This window comes from Eretmochelys imbricata, chromosome 17 (genome assembly GCF_965152235.1).
Source record: "Eretmochelys imbricata isolate rEreImb1 chromosome 17, rEreImb1.hap1, whole genome shotgun sequence".
Lineage (NCBI taxonomy): Eukaryota > Metazoa > Chordata > Testudines > Cheloniidae > Eretmochelys > Eretmochelys imbricata.
In genome coordinates this window covers 9,399,556-9,421,738 of record NC_135588.1, presented here as the reverse complement: position 1 = coordinate 9,421,738, position 22,183 = coordinate 9,399,556, and the positions used below count along the sequence as shown (strand labels likewise).

Below are 22,183 nucleotides of genomic sequence, written 5' to 3'. Positions count from 1 at the left end.
TATGCCAACAAAAGTATGGTGTACACATGTCCTAAGAGTATCTTTCATACCTTTGGAAGGTCTTTTGAGAAACTTCAATACTTTCAGATATACTGACATGTAGTTTAACACTACCAACCCTCTTTCATTATATGCACTGTACTATGCCCTTGAGGGTTTAGAGTATTATCACAATATAGTTTAACAGATTTCCACTAAAACTACTTAATTATTTTCATAACCAACACCTCCTTGCATACAAAAAAGGCACCAGACATCATGGTTTCAGAAAAGTGAGGTTTTTGTACAAGTCTTTAATAAAAAAACAAAAAAAATATATATATATATAATCAGGCATTTTATGCAATGCATACATTCTTTATATCTGCTAGGTACAGATAAATAACAGAAGGCAGAAGCAAACATTTTGCTTATCTTTGGCAGTTAACCAATATCACCCCCTCAAGAGATATTATAGGGTCACAGAATAATACAAGTCTGTAAACTTCACATATTACAGACAATATACCAGGCAACAATACAGTAGTTAGATTTCAGAAATTTAAAGGATATTTTTCTTAATCACAACCCAGAGTTTAAATTTAACCTTTGTTGTTGCAAAAATTAAGGCCTGCTTTAGATGACAAACATGTTTGCTAATTGAAGTGATGTTCCGGACTTATATTCTATCTAATCCATCCCTCACTCAACTTACCTCTCTTAACCACACATCAGCACTAATGAAAACTAAGCTGTATCTCCCCACAAAATAAACAATTTTGTATCTGTGGATCAGCATCCTGAACCCCAACTAATGTATGTACGTACAAAGCAGTTAAGCTTCTTTGAATCAATATTTGTCTAACTCAGTGTCCCAGAATAATAGCTATCCTTCTGCTTTACAGCACTGATGGATCTACAGAAACAATATATACACGATATACACTGACTCAGAAAAGCAATTTAAAAGGTCCACTGATAACACATAGCTGCTTACACATCTACATATGTACATGTTTTCACAGTTAGATTTTAGAAAATTGTCTTGAGAACTTCAGAAATACTTCTACTGTATTTTTCTGTAAATATTAAAAACTCCATTGTCAAAATGCAGGACAATTTTTTTAGATGTACCCAATTTAAATAGATCTTGAAAACTTGTAGAGTTTGAAGCTTGAAGGTTGTAAAAATGTACCAGTAATTTTACCATTTTCAGCAGACTGGTCACATGCAAGGGATTTGGGGTTTTTTGGATTTTTTTTTTTAAGTCAGGTAAGAAAGAAACTCCACCACTTTTGAAGGGACAGGCAGGTTCCTGACTTGGCTAGTAGGCATCACTCTTCTAATCACCATGCGACACAAGTGTTGAAGACTGGACACGTGTTTTGGAGTTGCCCAGAAGTACACGCTTCCATCATGCGTTCTGCACACAAACACACAAAAGTCAATTATTCCACAGAATTACTTTCAGAATTGCACACCCTTATACTTCGATAGTTGGGAGAAGGCCAGAGAAATCCTCTCCTCTAAACTATTTGTTCTCTAACTCCAGATGTTAGATAGCATAGTTGAGATTGCATGCTCTGCTCCTGGGATTTTGGGCTGGGGCTGAAAAAGCACTCAGCAGATCTCACTCAGGTCTCTCTCAAGCCATGGTGGCAGCAGACACTGAGCTGCTCAGACTAGATATAGCAGTGCAGTATGCTAGGGAATTCAAAGGGCCTGTGCAGGGCTGCCTAGTGCAGTACTTGCACAAGGAGAATTCTACCCTGGATGGCTAAAGGGCTTTCACAGCACTTGCACTGTGCTGTTGCAGTGTATATGGGTCAGACCCACATTTGTGGCTTGCTTGATCATTCCCTAAATACTAAAGAGAAATAAAGTGAGACTATGCTTGTTAAACTCTTGGTGGTGTTGAACTCAAGGCTTGCTTGACTAAGCTCTGATCCCTCCTTCAAACAATCAAAAGCAACAAAATGGCATTTAGAAATGAGGAAGCTAGAACTGTTAGTTAACATTTGCAAAGTCCTTTGAGGATGAATACTGCATAAGCGTTATGTATGATTTATTAGCTGTATACTTGCCCAGCAGCTAGAACACTGCCATCAGTAGAAAAGGCACAGCAAAGCCCATTGTTCAAAGGTGCAACCTGTACAGGATAATCTTCTTCAATACTCCAGAACCTCACCATTCTGGAAGGAAAAAAAGTCAGCTGTTAAAGGCACAGTAACCAATTTCTTTAATGCAGTACAATAATTTATGAAGTGTTAACCTGAGAAAGAAAAATATATGTAGGTATTTATAATGTACTGTCTTCACCTGCTGTCATGTAGTTCAGTGGTTTTCAACCTTTCATTTGCAGACCCCTAAAAAATTTCAAATGGAGGCACGGACTCCTTTGGAAATCTTGAACAGTCTGCAGATCCCCAAGGGTCCATGGACCACAGGCTGAAAGCCACTGATATAGTCAAATATAACTTTATATTTGTGCATCACACAGATACCAATTCTAAAGAAATATAAAGTAAGTGACTATCGTTTGAAGAGTTTGCAATAGACACTACAGACTAAGTAACAGCATGCAAAAAAAATTAAGTTACTGCAGCCAAATGATCTGAAAGAGTAGACTGAGTCTCAAAACTCTGATGAAGTGAGCTGTAGCTCACGAAAGCTCATGCTCAAATAAATTGGTTAGTCTCTAAGGTGCCACAAGTACTCCTTTTCTTTTTGCGAAAACTCTAGCAGTTGTTATTTCTGCTAGGAGTTCTCAGTATTCATTTTAGCAAGCTACCAAAACAAGGTAAAGTGTTTTCTTGTCTTCGACAGGATGCCTTTCCTATCTTCAAAATCTTCTATTTTAAAAATTGACTGCGTCAGTCATCATTAACAAAACCATACACAAGTACAAAAGTAAAACAGGATGACCCAAGTAACCATAGTGGTTCATTTTTTCTCGAAAAAACGTCATTCAACCAGACACAGAAGCACGCTATTTCAATGATTTATTGAAATCAAGCCAAATAGAGGGCCTTTATTTCTCCACCCTTTTACAGATCTCTTTGTATATTTACAATGCTATTTAAGTCATCTACCCTGTACACCATCTCTTGTTTATTTTATATGGCTATGGGAGACAGTTTTACAACATCATTGTAAACCATCATTCAGACAGCAAGGCACTGGTACTAGCAGTCAGTCACAGTTCTCAGTTTAAAAAAGTAAGTTGTGCGTAGTACAAGGAATTTTTAATTACTGGGAAGAAGCAAGAGTCTGACAACTCTTTCCTCATACTTACTTATCATCAGCAAGGCTTGCAATATGCAGTCCATCATAACTAAAAGACACAGATCTCACCCATCTGTCATTTGCTCCCCCAGCAAATATTGGAGTCGGAGCAGGAAACAGATGCCTGTAGACAGACGGGCTCAGTTAACAGCATAACCACTGGAAACTATGTAGGAGTTTCTGTTAGCATGATCCATGATAGACCTCAAGAGGTTTTTTTTTTTTTTTACATTTGTCTCTGTAGTATGAATTAAGAGATACTGCTGCAGAGCTCTACAAAGGACACCACAGTATTAGTTATATACTGAAGACACTTCCACTAGTAGGCTTTAAAGCACCAAAGTCTTGAATTACGCATTTTCAATTACAGAGGAAGTACTCTCCCAGAACTGAGTTTCGAGCTAATTGTTCATCTCAAAAATAAATCTTTCACATTTTAAAACAGGGGAATTTAATAACTACGAGATAGAGCAGTTTTCTCCCAGGGACTAAAATCTTACTATTTGGTGCCAATATGGTACTTCTCTCACTTTCTACTGTCCAAAGCTGAGTTTTTTTCTCATTTACTAGTCAAGCAAACCAAATAAGAATCATGGAACTGGGAGGGACCTCAAGAGTTCATCTAGTCCACTCCCCTGCATTCTCTTTCCAATTAACGGGCATACCTTAGATTTTTATAAGATCTTGAACCATTTTAGCAATTCTGTTAGATTTAAGATTAACCGGTTATGATTTGTGTATGTTAAACTCAATTCTTTGTTTATTGAATACTCCCAGAATCCGTGCTGTATTAGCCAAAGTGTGTCTAGATTCTAAGGCCTCAGTGTCTGTTCTTAAACTGAATTGAGCGTGTGACCAATGCTCAGCAACTTAATCAAGTAGTGGGCTCTATCTAATTATTCCCTGCTCCTCTCAGTTCGTAAAAGTCCAGGTGTCCAGGAAGGGACCCTTCTCAACTAATGAAGGATGTCTACAGAAGTACATTATAATAAACAAGACAGGGTAATTGATATGGGGTGCTTATGATCCAATTACATTCTGTGACCGATAAAGGTATTTATTATTGCAGATGTTTTGTGATGAATGAAATAACCCATTGAAAGATATTTTTAACTTATTAGGAATTGCTGGTTGCCACAGCTGTCAGTAATGATGACTGGATTTGAAATCTGTGTCTCACATCCTATAACTAACTTCCCCAAAACTCTTCCCTTCTAGATGTGAATTGAAATATGCTGTCACCACTTCTCCAGTTACAGAGAGCTCGAACCTATGTTTCCTTCCAGTATAGTGCTATATTAAAGTATTGCCTGATTGTCTTAAATAAATAAATAAAACTTTAACCGAGTTAGTTATTTGACATCGTATCTTATTAAATCCAAGCATGCAACAATTCCATAACTTTGTCACTCCTTGCATTTTCATTAGGTATAAACTGTGGTCAGATCCTTTTGTAAATTCCAGGAGGGAACTAAAAATGAACACATTTAAATACTCTGCTTACCCAAATTCCATTAAAATAACTCCAATATGGGGATCCCAGACATAAACTCGAGTATCGTAAGATGCAGTAGCCAGTAAAGCTCCATCAGGGGAAAACTCACAAGCTACAACATCATTGTGATGTCCTTCTAGTTTACGAATCATGGAGTACTTATCCATATCCCAAAGAAAAACCTGAAATTAGAAAAGCTAATGTTATAGCTTTTGCTCAGATACCCAGTGCAGCATTTACATTTCTTAACTGTCTGCTAGTTTTACTTAGGATTATATTAAATCAAGCATTATAAATTACTACAATTAAGAAATATGCTCGTGTCATACTCTGATTAAAATCAGTTTTTAAAAATATTAAAGCAGACATGCAAATTCTAACTTAAGTTTGTTAAATGTTATTTAAAAAATAAGCCAAAATATAAGAAAGGCAATGCAATTTAACCACGTAGTTTTACTGAAATCCATGTATTACGAAACTATTTTATTAAAATACACAGAAATAAATAGGGTTAAGCACTACAGTCCCCTCTTTTCAGTAACTACCAAAATTTTAAGAAATATACAGACAGAAAAAGTAAGGTTAACATATTGTTACTCCAGTGGCATCCCCTTTGAGTTTAAGATCACTTGTTTACAATACGCTTGGATCACCAACTTCAGCCTAGGAAGAGAAACAGATACTGCAAGCAAAGAGAATTTTCACAGCCAAAAGAAATGTCTTTGGCAACATAACAAGGAAGTCTAACCACATTATTAAAAAAAGTTTATGCATCTTAAGTTTTATCATATCAACAAATAAACATTTGAGTATTGTGATTTACCCAGCTTACTGTAAATCTTACTACAGAAATTGGTAAAGTATGAGTATAATTCTAATTTGGGGGGATTTTACATGCAGTTCTACATCATATAAAACTGCACTGAAGACTGTGCAGAATATCTTAATATGAAGGCTCTACTATGTTTTAATGTAATGTTACAGAAAATAGGCTAACAATTTATGGGTATAAAACTATATATTAAATCTGTCCCTGTTAGTGCTCTTTAGGTCTCCCCCGCCCCGTACAATTTTACTTGCAGATTAAATACTAACAATATCTCAGACAGATAAAATGCAAACAACTTAAGTTTAACCAAAGAAAATAGTATTAGTGCCTCACACACTTTACTAAAATGAAACCATTTTTTAAGTCAGTCAGTTAGAAGTATCATGTTGACCAGTTTCACTAGTAAGACCCCAACATTCCATAAAACTGGAAAATAAAATTTAAGTTTTAGGAGTCAATGGGTTTCACTGCTGTGAAAATTAAAAAAATAAAAAGAAAGAAAGAAAAAAGCAGAAAGTGGACATCAACCAGCACCTGCGTACGTACAGTACACCTTGCAGTCGAATGCAAGGTTACTTCGTCCTATGGTAAAGTTCGCCCCCAGCCTGGTAGCCAGAGATGCCACTCTTTCTGCCCAGCTAACACCATTGTGCGCCTGTGTGAGTGGTGCCAGCTTAACCTCAATCACACCAATATTGCTGCCACCACCTGTGACAGGGAAAGCAAGAAGCTTATGGAAAACACACAGCCTAAAAATATCAATGAATACATCCACATCTGTTCTATTTTAAAGGACTAAACTGTTCTCTATCAAATCTGAACTGTTAATTTACCAAACTTTTTTTTTTTAAATATAAAATGCATTCTAACAATTATCCTAGCTACTAGTCTTCAATGTTCACATTAATTATGGTTTTCCTAATCAATTAACTTTAGTATACTATTAATAGAAAGTATATACTAGTCTTTTCCCTTTCCTCTATTTTACACTCAGATTTTCAGTGCCAAGAAGAGCAGTTTATTGTAAAACGTGCTTTACCTGCACTGCTTTCAGTTCTCTAGCAGGACATTAGAATACAGATGGAAACAGAACCAATATGCTGTTCTTCATTCTAGATGTTTTAGACATATGAGTGCTAGTTGTATTTGAGAATATGTAGAAACATTTTTGTTCAGTAGAAGAGACCATGACCAGCTCAGACTTTGAAAAGTCCTTTTAATTGAGCAGGAAATAGAAAGGATAAAATCAACAGCAAGATAATTTGATGAAAACGTTAGCCTAAATCTTCCATTCTTAACACTACACGTTTTACTTTCCTTGGTTTTTATTTTATGAACAGATGCAGATGTGCAAGCTACTTCAAAGGATGCTTAAAGTTTCTCCAACTAAAAGCAGTGCAAGTTCTCAGTTCATAAATCAGTATATGAAGGCATCTTAGGTAGTTTACTTCAATTTCTTTCATGCAACTTCTTGCATCATCATAAAAACATTAGAAGTTCATGACACCGAGCACAAGCTTTATTTGTTACTTAGATTTAAAGTGATTATATGCACAATTCAAGTATAAACTTAGGAACAAGAAACTCTGACACATACTGCTTTACTGGCTCCAACGGAACACAGAATGGAAGAGTCTGGAGAAAAAGCACAGCCATACACCCAATTCTGGTGCCCTCTTAATACCTTCATCATATTTCCTGCAAAGAAAAAAATGGCAAAACTAGGAGTATTAGTTCCAGATTAGTAACCACCAGGAATAGTCCAAATCCAGTTTTATTTAACATTTTATGCAAGAGATTTTTTGGAAGAGACACTGTACGGTTGTTCTAAACTGCTTTTTTGTTTTAAAGAGACTCTGGCTGTATAAAAGTTACCTGCCATACTGAAATGGCCTCAGAACTCTGTACCTTGACCAGCAGGGTCAGCACACATACCACTGTAAAGGGCTGCTGAACCTCAAATACATGCTCCTTGCCGAGGGGTAAATATAGTCTGCACTATATGGGATGAAGATTAAATGATTACTAGAAGGGGGCTGAGGTCAATAAAGATTTAAAAATCCAAAATATACATTGATATTACTGCTGACAACTGCAGAAAGATTACTCTATGCTCTCCCAACAGGTGAATTTTCAAAAAAAAAACCACCACCAAATAAAACTGTACCATCATCTTTCAGGTCCCACACTCTCAGCGTTTTGTCTCTCGATGCAGATACTAATATCAGGCTGCCATCTGGGGCAAAAGTTAAATCTCTGACCACTTCAGTATGGTCCATCAGGTTAAGGAGGAGTTTTCCTGTTGCACAAGAACGATACCAATTAAGAGAAAGTGCATAGCAGTTCTTTTACTCAAATTAAATGCCCACAAACAAAGCTTAAAGATAAAATTCCTTCCTCCTTGTCTACTTTTGGGGACTGGCTAGAGCACAGATATATCTAAAATATGCAAAGAAATTAATCTTGTATACATACTTCATAGCGATAAGATGTATTTAATCTTTCAACTCTGACTAGGTCTGGAAAAGCTAAACTTCTAAAATCTATACACTAACAAGATTAAATGTCTGAGAACTAATCTAAGTGAATTACCTTTTAACTTTAGATGAATGCATGGTTTTCTTCTTAACTTCAAATAGCAAGTTTTTCCAATAGCAACTTCCCTAATATTCATTAAGTAATGTCATTGCTCAGTGACCAGGAATTAGTTGCGGCCCAATATAATGGTAATTACAAGTTAGATTGCAGGATCCCCTTCTCCCTTGCAGCTTCAAAGGTTAGGACTGTCAGCCTATCTTAACCAGATTAGTATTGCTTATTAAAAAAAAGTGGGGAAAACAATTATTACCAAAAAACCTTCCCCATAACCAAAGTACTAAAGGAAACTCTTCCCTACCTGGAATGCTGTGTTTTGCTTTAAAAAAAATTTCAAGAGCCTCAAGTCAAGCACATACTCACATACTTTTATGGACCGAGGACTAAACTAGTATTTCTTTCCCTATGCTGCCCCGTTCTCCGCCACACCCAAATGACACTTCTAAAGTCCATTTCAGGTGAGATTTCACAAAGCAATAACAAGACAGTGGTGGTTTGGTATGTAACCTGCCATCTTAGCCTGGAGACGCTGAAGCGCAAACTAAACCATTTCTCTTTTCAAACCATTTCTTTTGTACAATTGTAGTTGCAACAGTCCCTTCTATTTTTAGGCCTAAGTTAGTTCACTTTAACTGCACTTTTCAAATTAGCATTCATAAACCAATAGATTTAGAATCTAGTTATTCTAGTTTATGATAGAGCTACAATGCTGCATTGTTAAATGACAATGGCAAGACATACATTTGAACAAGCTCCTGTACCTGTGTATACATCCCATATTTTGATGCGCCCGTTGCTCAAGCCAGTTGCAAGCAGAAGCTGATCTTGCCCAAATTTGAACCGATGCCATTCTATATTCACACAGCGACTCTGTTTTTCAGGCACTGAAGACCCAAAAGCAAGACTCCAGACTATATCACCACAGTCTATTATATGCTCACAAGGCTTATTTTTTTGACCACCATCACTGTTCTCTCTTGACAGTCTTGTATTGACTGAATTTGCAACATTCTTTGTGCCATGCAACAAGCTGTAAAACAAGTCAGAATTTTAGAAAGAATAAGCTTTACTCTATAAACATAATTAACTGAGTATTTTATTTCAATAAATCTATGGGCAGTCATAATGCACATATTGCCACTGTATCTAAAATTAATACCTTCACTTAAGATTTTAAAATGACTGTCCCTTGTTCCTCAGTTGTGAAGGTGGTTTTCAGATATGGCAAACTCTTCTCATTACAGCAATAAATTTGAGTTGCCTAATTCTGCCTCTGTACGGAGCAGTTAGCTTCTTTAACCCTTCATGAAAGAACATTTTAAATGCTATACTTAAACTGAAAATTTTAGTGAGAATCTGAATTTATATTACAGTTAAGTATTTGAATTGTTTTTTTATATAAAAGATGGGGCAGGAAGGGATCCTTTCTGTTCTGCTACAACTCACCAATACGCCCTTCAAAACACATTTAATTAGAAAAATCCTAGTAAGAGATAAGCCTGCACACTAGACTTAATAAACTGAGCACAGTGCAGAGAAAATGCATTTGCTATACAGGGATATGCAGCTGTCAATCAAAGATGTAATTTACCAACTTCCAGATGGACATAAAAGCGACCTGCAAATGAAACAAAAATGTGCTGTTTTTTTTATGATGTGCTGAAAAAAATGCTGACAATATTCTGCTTGTTTTTTAAGCTTAGAGATGTCAAGAATATAAGGTCATGTTTCCTGATGTTGTTGGAGAAGCAAAGAACTGGAGTGGGAGTTCTCAGTCCTCAACTGAAGAGGTAGGCTATCTGAATCTTTTAAAAGAGCTTCTCTCTGAGTGTTTCAGGAAGTTGATCTAGTGTTAAAAAGTACACGTTTAAAATCACTTCCTCTCTCATTGCACAAGTCTGTCTTTCACTTGTGGTATCACTAGTTCTCGCTTTGTCCATACACTCCTCCTATTTATATAAAAATCAAGACAATGTATAGATTAAAAACCCAAATAAACCAATCTCTCATTTATACATCTTAAAGAAGCAAAAACAGCACACCATCATGTTTATTTATTTGCAGGTCACCGCACATTTCGTTTACAAAATGAAGAAATAGGAGAAAGTGAATTTGATATCAAACAGCACAATTTTTAATCTTACAAGTTATTAAAGCATTTAGTCCAGGGAACAAGCTTTACTATGCGATGTCCTTGTGACCACGCAAAGTAAGATCCATCAGGTGCAAAGGCAACAGTCCAGTTTTCACGTCCACACTTCTTATCAAAAGGAGATGTTGGGGCTAAGAGTTCTCCTATAGGACGTGATCTTGCTAAAAAACAAAAAGGAAATCCCATTTAAAATGTGAACAAGAGATTCAGCATATTTTAAACTTATTACCAACAATGTAGAGATTTCTGCTGATATTTTGGCTTTAAATCAGACACAAGTTAAACTAATCTTTGGCTAGAAAAATGGCTGTGTCACAATAAATTCATTTAAAGTCTTCCTTAGTAGCGACTGCAAAAACTTCAGGTCATTAAACAGCAAAAATGTACTTAAATAACCAACAGGAAAACCACATCTCAAGCTAATATGAACCCAGCTGAAATCTCATTTATGAGTCTAAAAGAAAAGGAGTACTTGTGGCACCTTAGAGACTAACCAATTTATTTGAGCATAAGCTTTCGTGAGCTACAGCTCACTTCATCGGATGCATAGAAAAGCTTATGCTCAAATAAATTGGTTAGTCTCTAAGGTGTCACAAATACTCCTTTTCTTTTTGCGAATACAGACTAACATGGCTGTTACTCTGAAACCTGTCATTTAGGAATCTGTTGAAACTATTATTTAAACTACTCTAACCTCCAGCATTACAGATAGCACCAAGATTTGCCTCTCTGCAATTCAAGCAAATATTTTCAGTAGAGCTGAATAGAAAATTTACTTGGTGAAATTTTTAATTTAACATTAAGTGTGTGCAAAGTTAGTTACATTATGTCTCATCAGCCCACATAAACAAAACACCACCACTGATGTATTGTCAGGCAACAGAGATTTTTATACCAAATTTTCTACTCATTTCTAGTGAGTATAACAGAAGAACCTAGCATCAGGCAATCAGAAGAATAAAAATATTTTTATTCTTATTTACTCGACAAGAATATCTTCTCGCTCCAATTGAAGTGGAGGGGCAGTTTTATTGTCCTCATTACACCAGCCAGATTTAAGAGGACAAAATGATGCTTATCAAGTCCATTTTTACAAATGCAAATTTAAAAGGAAGGGGTAGAAAAATATCACACATGGTTATGATGAAATTTTTAAAATGTTTATTAAACATGCAAGTATTTGTTATGGATTTACAACGTTCCTACTTCAATATCAATTGCTGCTCCAGCTTGTGCCTTCCTAATATGAATGGAAGGAATTGTGCAACAGCCCTGCCCTTCATGACGGGATAACCGCCCCAGGCTGGTTTCTCACGTGCTGTCAGTATTCATACAGGAGGGAGGGGTTTCTGTGAGTACATGAGAAACCCAACACATGCAATGGCAGCTACTGACTGTTCCCAAAAAAGAAATCAACACTGGTAACAGTGAAAATATGTATTGATACATTGTTTTGTGGCTTAAAAAGGAACTATTTTAAAAAATCACCAGTAGAAAGTGTCCAAAATAGCTAAACAAAGTATCTCATATATTATCCTTTTTTTCCCCCATTAGAAATCCCTTGCTATCCTTATCTGCAGGTTTTGTTGGGATTTTTTTTGTATTACCAAAAATAAACCTTCACATAAAATGTGCACTATTATATATACGCCGCAATTTTTTTTTTTACCAAGTGACTGAAATACATAGCTTTAACAAAAAGAACCATGTTTTCAGACAAACAATCCATTTTTTACTTAATACATTGACTGAAATCTGTATTTCTATGATTTCACACAACTACCAGCCACCTCTTATTTCAAAACTGAAAAGGCAAGGACAAAGACTTTGCCAATCAAGACTGCCGCATCAAGTTAAATGGAGGAGTTGACATGCATGGTCTGAAAAAGTCCTCTGTAGCTACATGTCCCTCCCCCTGCCATGGAGTACATACTGTATCTCTCTCCCCTCCACCCTAAGGCATCTCAAGATGCTCCATAATGTGGTCAAAACCTTTGCCCCCATGGGCACTGGCTGGACCATCCCAAAACAACGACCATATTATAGATTCTAAGGAGGCTGATAGCTTTTATCTTTTGCAACCACATAGCTGGAACCCTATAGTACCTTCACACCTTATTAATAGTCAACACCGCCCGGGTTCCTCCTTGGTATCCACACCCCATCTCACCATCCACTCTCAAACTCTTGGCAAGGCCCCTCTCACCACCCAACAACATTTCACCCCAGTGGAATCAAGGATGCTTGTATGCCCCCCAATCTCTCCAGAGATTCCCCCCTCACTAAAACAACGAGGAGTCTTTGTGGCACCTTAGAGACTACCACATTTATTTGGGCATAAGCTTTCATGGGCTAAAACCCACTTCATCAGATGTGGGTTTTAGCTCACGGAAGCTTATGCCCAAATAAATTTGTTAGTCTCTAAGGTGCCAGAAGGACTCCTCCTTGTTTTTTCTGATACAGACTAACATGGCTACCCCTCTGAAACCAGTCCCCTCACTAACTGGCTTCCCTCCAGTGGAGGACCCCCCCCATCCCCACCTCCTCCCCGACCCCCCCATCCCCACACTCCCCCCCGACCCACCTCCTCCACGACCCCCCCATCCCCACACTCCCCCCCGACCCACCTCCTCCACGACCCCCCATCCCCACACTCCCCCCCGACCCACCTCCTCCACGACCCCCCCCATCCCCACACTCCCCCCCGACCCACCTCCTCCACGACCCCCCCATCCCCACACTCCCCCCGACCCACCTCCTCCACGACCCCCCCATCCCCACACTCCCCTCCGACCCACCTCCTCCACGACCCCCCCATCCCCACACTCCCCCCCGACCCACCTCCTCCACGACCCCCCCCATCCCCACACTCCCCCCCGACCCACCTCCTCCACGACCCCCCCATCCCCACACTCCCCCCCGACCCACCTCCTCCACGACCCCCCCATCCCCACACTCCCCCCCGACCCACCTCCTCCACGACCCCCCCATCCCCACACTCCCCCCCGACCCACCTCCTCCACGACCCCCCCATCCCCACACTCCCCCCCGACCCACCTCCTCCACGACCCCCCCATCCCCACACTCCCCCCAACCCCATTCCCACCTCCCCACCTGTGGCCACACTCTACTCAACCCAACCCCCCCAGCCCACCTCCCCAGGACCCCCTCATACCCACTTCTCCCACCCCCCCAGGAGTATCTCTCCCCCATACCCACCTCCCCGTCTGTACCCCACCCCGCCCATTCCCCCCTTCGCAGTCCTCCCGCCCCGACCCCGCAGACGCTACCTTCCCTCCACCCTGGCTCTCACCGATGAGCTTCTCGTTGACACTCGGGGGAAAGCTGGCCATCTACGGAGCCGCCCTTCGGACCGGCTCTGACAGAGATCGGGGCGCTACGGGACTGACCGACCGCACGAACGACCACCGCTGCGCTAGGCAGGACCGACACTGAGACAAAATGGCCGCCGCGTCCGGGGATGTGGTGTAGGGGCGGGGCCAGGGCCTGCAGGCCACGCCCCATCCAGGGGGCGGAGCCACGAGCGCCGTGGCGCACCCCCCACAATCCCCGCCTCGCTGCTGTGAGGCAGCTCCACCTCGGGGAGTACGGGGCGGCCGCGGCCCTGGTTGAAACCATTTAACCGTTCCATGGGGGGAGACGCGTCCTGTATGGGAGTACGGGGCAGAGCCACAGCTTGGGCAGAACCAGGGGGTTGGAGTTGAGGGCAGGATGAGGTGCAGGGTTTGTGCTAGAATCCGGGGTAAGACCAGGGCTTGGACCAGAACCAAGGGGCAGGGCCAGGGCTTGGACCAGGGACAGAACTAGGCACAGAACCAAAGCTTGGACAAGCTGACATGAAAATAAGTCCTGGCTAGGGCAGGAACCATGGCCAGACTGTAAACCTTCCAGGACAGGGACTGTGTTTTCTTAGGGTTATGTACAGCACCTGATACAAGGGGGAACTGATCCTTATTGGGGCTGCTTGTAATGCAAATATAAAATTATAGTTCATGATAGGACTCGGGTTAGGAACATTTGAACGAGAAACAATCAAATAAAATCTGAGAAATGTGGTCTTACAAGCCATCTTGTTTAAATGGCCCCAAACTATTCTCTGAAATTGGGCTTGTGTTTTGCACCTGTAAATTTTTTTTCCATGCAAGCAGCCTTCTTTACCTGCAAGTCAGGGAGTTAGACAAGCAGTCCCTGGAGGAATAGATTTCAAGGGCTAAATTTTCACAACAGCTTCTGGAATTGAATATTGCTTTCCTTGTTCAAATGGACATTGGAAAGAGGTCCCACTTAGGGACAAAAGCCCAAGGTAGGCTAAACAGGCAGAGGCCCCCTCTCAAGGTGCATTCCGCCAATGAGATCTTTTTTCCCCTGATGGTGAAATACTATCTTGTGTTTCATTGGTTGAGTGAGATGTGCTTTTTATCCTACCAGAGAATCAAAGGGGTAGAGTTTCTATGGAGCCAGACAAAACTAGAATCATCTCTTGCTTTTCAATTAAACTCAGCCAAATTAGTCTTTAATTTATAAATTCAGTTATTACCTTTCTTCACTCTTTTTTCTCCCTTGCTGTCCTTTCTTATACATTCCCTTTGTATACCTCTTTCTTTCTATACCTCTTTCTGTCTGGTTAACTTTTTGTCAGTTTTGCTGTCCCTCCTTTCTCTGGTTTGCTTGAGGGAGAGCAATAGCTGGAATAATGTCTTCCTTTTTCATAGCTCTCAAGAGCAGTACTGATGGTTCACAAGATGCCTTCCGTCTTGCACTATTTACTGTCCTTGCCATTAAGTGACTCTAATCTAATGCTTTTTCCCTAATGTAATTTATATTCCTAAACTGTTTTGTTAAATCTCAGCTCATATTTTAGCTCTAATCCTTTGTGACTGCACTGCAATCAGATGATTCCAGACACCCTCCCAATGTATTGTTACAGTATACTGATTCTTTTTTCCATTACTTCCAGGTCATCACCCTAAGATTCAGTTCCCCCACACTCTTTCTGTCGAGCCGTGTCTATCCTATACATAGAACCATGTTGGGACCCAGATTCTACAAAAATCAACCATTTCGGGGAACCTGATTATGACAGGTATGTTCCTTGACATCATTAAAACATGGTTCACTCTTGCAGTGCAGATTGGACCGAACTATCTTGGAGTCTAGCAAGGACCCAGCCTTGCTTGTAGTGTGACTCCTGGACACAGTTCGTTCCCATTTACACCTCTCAGTCAACCAAAGTCATATTGAAGGGGAGGGGTGTGTGACAATGCTTTGACCAGCTCTAGCGTGTTTTGTTTTGCAGTATAGGTGGAATCTTGTCTGACATGAATACAGCTAACGACTTCAGTGCAACCCTCTGAGCAGAATTTTTCTTACCACAGGCATGTTGGCTCACCTACGTTCACTGCGCTGCACGATGATGCTTGTATGAAGGCAGTCTTGAAAAATGTGGGTGTTTTTCATTAAAGATGTCCTCCTTCAAAAAGACCCAGGGAACTGCCACATTGGCTAAACCGGTTACACAGATTTGGTTAAGCAATTCTGCATCTACACAGTAGACAAACCCTGTTAGAACCCACCTGCAGCCTGTCACGCACATTACAGCTGTTATCTAATCAGGGTAAAAATGTCTGTACCATGAGTTCATCTTGTTGTGGGCGAACATGAATCATGTGTGAAGTCAGCCATGTTACAAATTGCCTTCAAAATAAGCTTATCTGTTGAGTCAATGGTTCTAAACCCCATTGTGTTATGGGATCCATTTATGACACAGTTACCTTTCCACATGATTCAGTCTTACAGGTTAGGTGAGATTGAACTGTATTGCAGTCTTGCTAATGCCCAATGCTGTAACATGCTTCAGAAACACCTTTAAAGCAGTTAAGTCCTATTTGTGCTGCAAGACTGAAGCATGTTTTAACTGTGTCAAGAGACTTATGCTTTGTAACCGATCCCCCCAAAACAGCAGGATTCACAGTGGACATAAAAACCTTTCTCTCATGCATCCTAACTTGTAGCCTGGAAACCCTAACTATGATATTATGTCAGCCAATATGCTTTCTATCACTATTTCAGTGAAGACATAGTGAGCTTGTGTTCATAAATTGGATAGCATCTATATGGGATAAGAGGAGACATGCTCTTTAGATGCCTAAATATCCTAAGGGCAGCAGTAACATTCCTACCTGGATGAGTAGGATGGGTGTTGTCTCCATTATTTTTTTAACTTTTCCAGCCAGATTATGAAATCTTTGATGTCTATGAAATTGCAAGGCAATATCTAAACAAAAAGTGGCTTTAATCTTTTGTGACTGTGTTGTGGAATCCATGGCTATTGGATTTTAACAGGGGCCCTTGATTTCATATTTCCCAACCATTGATATTATGTAAGTCTTCAGCCTTTCCTTGCCCTGCTTTATAGTCTAATGTGCAGTCTGGGGAAATGGTAAAATTTTGAACCAGAATTTATAGTTAAGCTCAGTGGGACTTGTTTATATCCTGTGTGGGGAGAAATGGACCACAGGGTTACATCTCACTCTTCCTGACATAAGAACATAAGAACAGCCATACTGGGTCAGACCAACGGTCTATCTAGCCCAGTATCCTGTCTTCCGACAGTGGCCAATGCCAGGTGCCTCAGAGGGAATGAACAGAACAGGTAATCACCAAGTGATCCATCCCATGTTGCCCATTCCCAGCTTCTGGCAAACAGAGGCTAGGGACACCATCCCTGTCCATCCTGGCTAATAGCCACTGATAGACCTATCCTCCATGAACTTACCTAGCTCTTTTTTGAACCCTGTTATAGTCTTGGCCTTCACAACATCCTCTGGCAAGGAATTCCACAGGTTGACTGTGCATTGTGTGAAAAAATACTTCCTTTTGTTTGTTTTAAACCTGCTGCCTATTAATTTCACTTGGTGGCCCCTAGTTCTTGTGTTATGAGAAGGAGTAAATGACACTTCCTTATTTACTTTCTCCACAACGGTCATGATTTTATAGACCTCTATCATATCCCCCCTTAGTCGTCTCTTTTCCAAGCTGAAAAGTCCCAGTCTTATTAATCTCGCCTCACATGGCAGCCGTTCCATACCCCTAATCATTTTTGTTGCCCTTCCTTAATCATCCATCCATTCCCCTCTCTGTCCCTTCCTCCTCCTTTTTTCCCCTGTCTCTCTCCTTCTGTATCTCCAGACTCTCTCTCTCTCTTCTAAAGGCTGCATGGCCCCTTCCTTTGGCCTCTGTTCACTTTAGCAACCATTTGGTCCCTCATCTCATGCTACTCACCAGGGCTGTCAATCATTTTAGTTTCTTCACTAGGTTCTCCTTCTTCCTAAATCTCTGCTCCCCGTCCTGATTTTGCCATAATTTATCCCAACACCGCCAGTGTCACGTTACACTTCCAGTAGATGGAAGTAGATGCTGCTTCTCCAATGGGGAGAGATTCCTGATGTCCTCAGGTAGCACTTTTAGAAGTGCCAGCATAGCTGAACCTCACCATTCGTCTCTCAGCCTTCTTGGCCCTGCTGAACATGGAAAGAAACTACATTCATTGGACAAAGTACCTTTCAGAGTTTCTATTACATTGAGCCAATAGTGCCAAAACTGGCTCCAACACATTCTCTCGTACTTAAAGATGCAACAAACAGACGCTACCCTGACAGCTCAAAGGGCACCATTAAATTCTGCTGGAAAGAAGTTTGTGCAGCAAGGTTTTCAAAGAGCTCAGATTAAATGATACTTTTCCATAGTATCTTGTATTTGAGGACCTCAGAATACTGTAAGTATTATTATCCTTATTTTACAGATGAGGAAAGTGGGGCAGAGCTTCAGGGCTTGTCTATCTGGGGAAACTGATCGACACAGCTACAACAGAATAATTATTCCACTGTAGCTAAACCAGAATAGCTCCCTGTGTGGACATTCTATTCCAGAATAAAATTACTTTTAATCTGGAATAGTATCCACATAGGGGAGTTATGCTGGCATAGCTAAATTATACTGGAATAGCCATTGCAGAATAGTTATTCTGTGATAGCTATGCTGGTAAATTTCCACCATGTACACAAGACCTAAATGACTTTACTAAGGTCTGATCTACACTAAAAAGTTAGGTCAACCCAACAACGTCACTCAAGAATGTGAAAGATCCACACCCCCGAGCAGCCAAGTTAAGACGACCTGACCCCGAGTTGAGACAGTGTTAGATCAACGAAAACTTCCATTGGCCTAGCTTCTCCCTATTGGGGAGGTGGATTAACTATGCTGCTTGAAATGTAGACAAACCCTAATATTAGTGCACTGGCAAAGGCAGGAAAAGAAGAAGGGGCTTCGACTCCCTGCCCTGTGGTTCGACCACTAGACATGATACTTTACGAGCAGCACAAAGTCTGGGTCATTTAAGTCTCTTCATGCTGTTTGGAGATGGAAAAGCCCTGAACATCTATCCTCACTTAACCACTTAATTTTTCCCAAATGTCAGGGGTATTTGTACTGCTGGTAAATAACATGAAGTTACTCATAAGCTATGAATGTTTGAACTGGGCCATCACGTAGCTTGAGATTACTCACTTTGGAAGACTGCTGAGGATTTGCATGCCCCTACACAGCCAGAAGAAGGCTGCTGACTGTGTTTGCTTACCTTGTGGGGCTGTTAAATGAAGGCAAAAAGAGGAAACAAGTAACACAGTTTTGGCAGTGTTATCGAGCTTGTGGGTTTCCTGCTATTCTTGTGTAGGATTTTTAAGAGAAGTGATATTCTTCTCAAGTTCTTTTATTATATCCATATGTATCCCCCCACCATCTGATGTCCCCCGCCCATAGGATTCTCCTTTTCGTTGGATTCACAGATTTTAAGGTCAGCAGAGACTAATAGATAAACTAGTCTGACCTCCTTTATAACTTAGGCCAGAGAATTTCATCCAGTTACTTGTGTACTAAGACCAATCACTTGTGTTTGACTAAAGCAGATCTTCCAGAAAGGCATCCAGTCTTCATACGAAAACTTCAAGAGATGGAGAATCCACCACTTCCCTTCTTCAAATCCCTGCCATGGTTACTTTCCTTGGCTTACAATGAGCTACCCTGGACTCTCTTCAGAGATGACTGTCACTGTTCCTTTGCCAATTAGGCAGGGTCAGGGATGGACTAGGCAGGGTGGAAGCAGCTTGCATGCCCCGTACAGTCACATGTTGCATGAGCCTACGAGGCTGGCTGTGCAATGGCTCAGGGTGATTTATGCTTTTTCCATTATCTTTCCTTTCAGACACAGCTGCCAACTCTGCGTAGTGTTGTTCAGCTTGAAAGTTAATGAGCTCAGTGCCATATTCCCCTGTCAGCCTCTGTCAAGAAGTTACGGGTTGCAGTGAACTATCACAAATAAAAAGGGAGTTTACATTTGAGGCAGGCGGGCAGCCAACGTTACTTTCTAAGGTCCAGCCTGCGTGGCTCTTTCTGATGCCATTAAAGCACCAGCTTCTATTTATTTAATTTTCTTATTTACTGACCCACTGAATCTGGGCACGTCTCATTTCTGTTTCTTCCTTTGGACTTTTAGAGTCCAAAGTTGGGTTGATTTAGATTTCTCGTAACTGTCCTTGCTGACGTTTTCATGGCTCACTCAATGAATTATTAGACCGAACTTGGCAAGCAAAGGCTAGGGGATCTTAAGGGCCTTGATGGGATCCTGCTGCTTCCATAGAGATTGGTTCAGCTTCAAAAAGGGAGGAGAAAAAGCTGGACAGACTGCTAGGAGGAGGGTAAAGTAGTGCTCACCAGATCAGAAGATATGGCCTATGGGCTGGATTGCATCCTCACTGGTGCAGGGAGTTGCAACTAATTCTTCTCTCCATCATTAAAGCCTCCTGTATCATGGTGGTGGTAATGCGGATTTACCCCTAGAGGAGGGCAGGTGGTGTTTCTTCTGCTGCCCTGCCCAGGGAGGGCAGGTGTGAGTCCCACCATAACTGCCCTAAGAGGCACACTGGTGGAGGGTGCACCAAGGATGAGATGTAGCAGCCACTCTGGGCATGCCACCTCCCTGGTCAGTATTGCCCACTGCCTAGCTGTCTGCAGGCCCCTCAGCGGGGTGGTGGTTGTTGGCCACCTTGCGTTACTATAGCCTTCTGTTGGCAGACGTCCATCACTGAGAACCATGCTTTCTTGTGCATGAACCAGCAGTGCATCTATCTCATGGCCTCTTCTGTTAATCCTGGTTGTTTGGCTGCCTAGATGGACCCTAGAGGAAAAGGACACAGCATGCTGCAGAATTTGGCTCAGTAATAATTGTCATATGTGCTATAGGTAGGCAGGGTGCTATGTCCCAGCCCCCAAAGAGCTTACAATCTATAGACCAAACACAACAAGTGATAACCAAGAGGCAGTGCAGAGCACAGGTCATGCCAGTGAGATCCAGGTGGCTGATCTGTGCAGCTGTACACATGGCTTGGTGGTATGGCTTTATTAAAAAACAGTATGTACTCTGGTGGCGACTGCTGGCAGATCCAACCTGGCTATCTCCTCTGTTTCTGTTGCTGCTGGAAGTGAAGGCCATGTGGAGGAGAAGGAGAGGGGGGAAAGGTATCCTGGATCAACTCTTGCTGGTCCATTGGGGAAGGGAATGGGAGGAAAGGAATAGCAGGTCCAGAGGAAAAGTGGTGATACTCACTATTTACCCACAACCGCAGCATAACTGGATGGTTTCTACTAAAATGACCAGCAATGGAGTAGACCAGGGGTGGCCGACCTGTGGCTCCGGAGCCGCATGCGGCTCTTCAGAAGTTAACCTGCGGCTCCTTGTCTAGGCACCGACTCCGGGGCTGGGGCTACAGGCGCCAGCTTTCCGATGTGCCGGGGGATGCTCACTGCTCAACCCCTGGCTCTGCCACAGGCCCTGCCCCTGCTCCACCCCTTCCCTCCCCTGAGCCTGCTGTGCCCTCTCTTCTCCCCCCTCCTCCCCAGAGCCTCCTGCATGCCACGAAACAGGTGATCGGGAGGTGTGGGGAGGGAGCAGGAGGCGCTGCTGATTGGTGGGACTGCCGGGGGCGGGAAGCACTGGGAGCCAGAGGGGAGCTGATGGGGGGCTGCTGACGTATTACTGTGGCTCTTTGGCAACATACATTGGTAAATTCTGGCTCCTTCTCAGGCTCAGGTTGGCCACCCCTGGAATGGATAGCATTAAAATCACAATGGTTCATCATTAGGTTTCAGAGTGAACATCACCATTTCCACAGTAATGGGTCAATTCACAGTTCTCTTAGTGCCTGATTTTCAGCGCAGTCTCAAGACAACCTCCCTTTTTACCCCCTGCAGTTTTGTGAAAGTGTTTGATTGCATCTGAATGGCTGGATTGCACGTATGCAGTAGCCTGTTAAACATCTGATCACATACACCGTTGGAGCAAAGCTACACCCACAGTTATTTTTGTCCATAAGCCACAGAGGAGAAAAAGGGAGAGCCAGATTTAATGAAAGTTCAGATTCCGGAGAAAACTGATGTCAGAAGCAAGGAAAGGCTGAGATAATGTACTAGCCGGTGCCAGCTCCATCCAGTTCTCTCCCCCCTCCCCCGCATTCAGGCCTAGAACAGTTGGAAGGCAGAAAAGAACGTTCAAATATGCAATTCATGCTTTGAAAGCCCTATGTCCAAAATCTACAATCTCTAGTACTTATTAATGCCAGAAATTGTGAAAGATCAACAGCCCTTTCCCTTGGACACTGACTTAAACATTTAAAGTTTCCTCTTGTGGCCCTGGGCCTCCATGGGGGGGTCTTTGTTCAGCCGTCTCCCCAGTCCAAATAATGAACAGCAGTCTAGTGAATAGAAGGGGCAGGGC

The 22,183-nt window shown here is 41.6% G+C and overlaps 1 protein-coding gene across 1 annotated transcript; it reads right to left on the bottom strand.

The window, feature by feature from the left end:
* Positions 1 to 262: 262 nt before the first annotated feature.
* Positions 263 to 13,792, bottom strand: WSB1 (WD repeat and SOCS box containing 1). Its single transcript, XM_077836356.1, has 9 exons — positions 13,649 to 13,792; positions 10,328 to 10,496; positions 8,945 to 9,213; positions 7,756 to 7,887; positions 7,186 to 7,286; positions 4,769 to 4,941; positions 3,275 to 3,388; positions 2,064 to 2,171; positions 263 to 1,402 (listed from the first exon to the last, which is right to left on the bottom strand). The coding sequence occupies exons 1-9, from the start codon at positions 13,686 to 13,688 to the stop codon at positions 1,243 to 1,245; spliced, it is 1,266 nt and encodes a 421-aa protein (XP_077692482.1). The 5' UTR covers positions 13,689 to 13,792; the 3' UTR covers positions 263 to 1,242.
* Between the last annotated feature and the right edge of the window lie 8,391 nt (positions 13,793 to 22,183).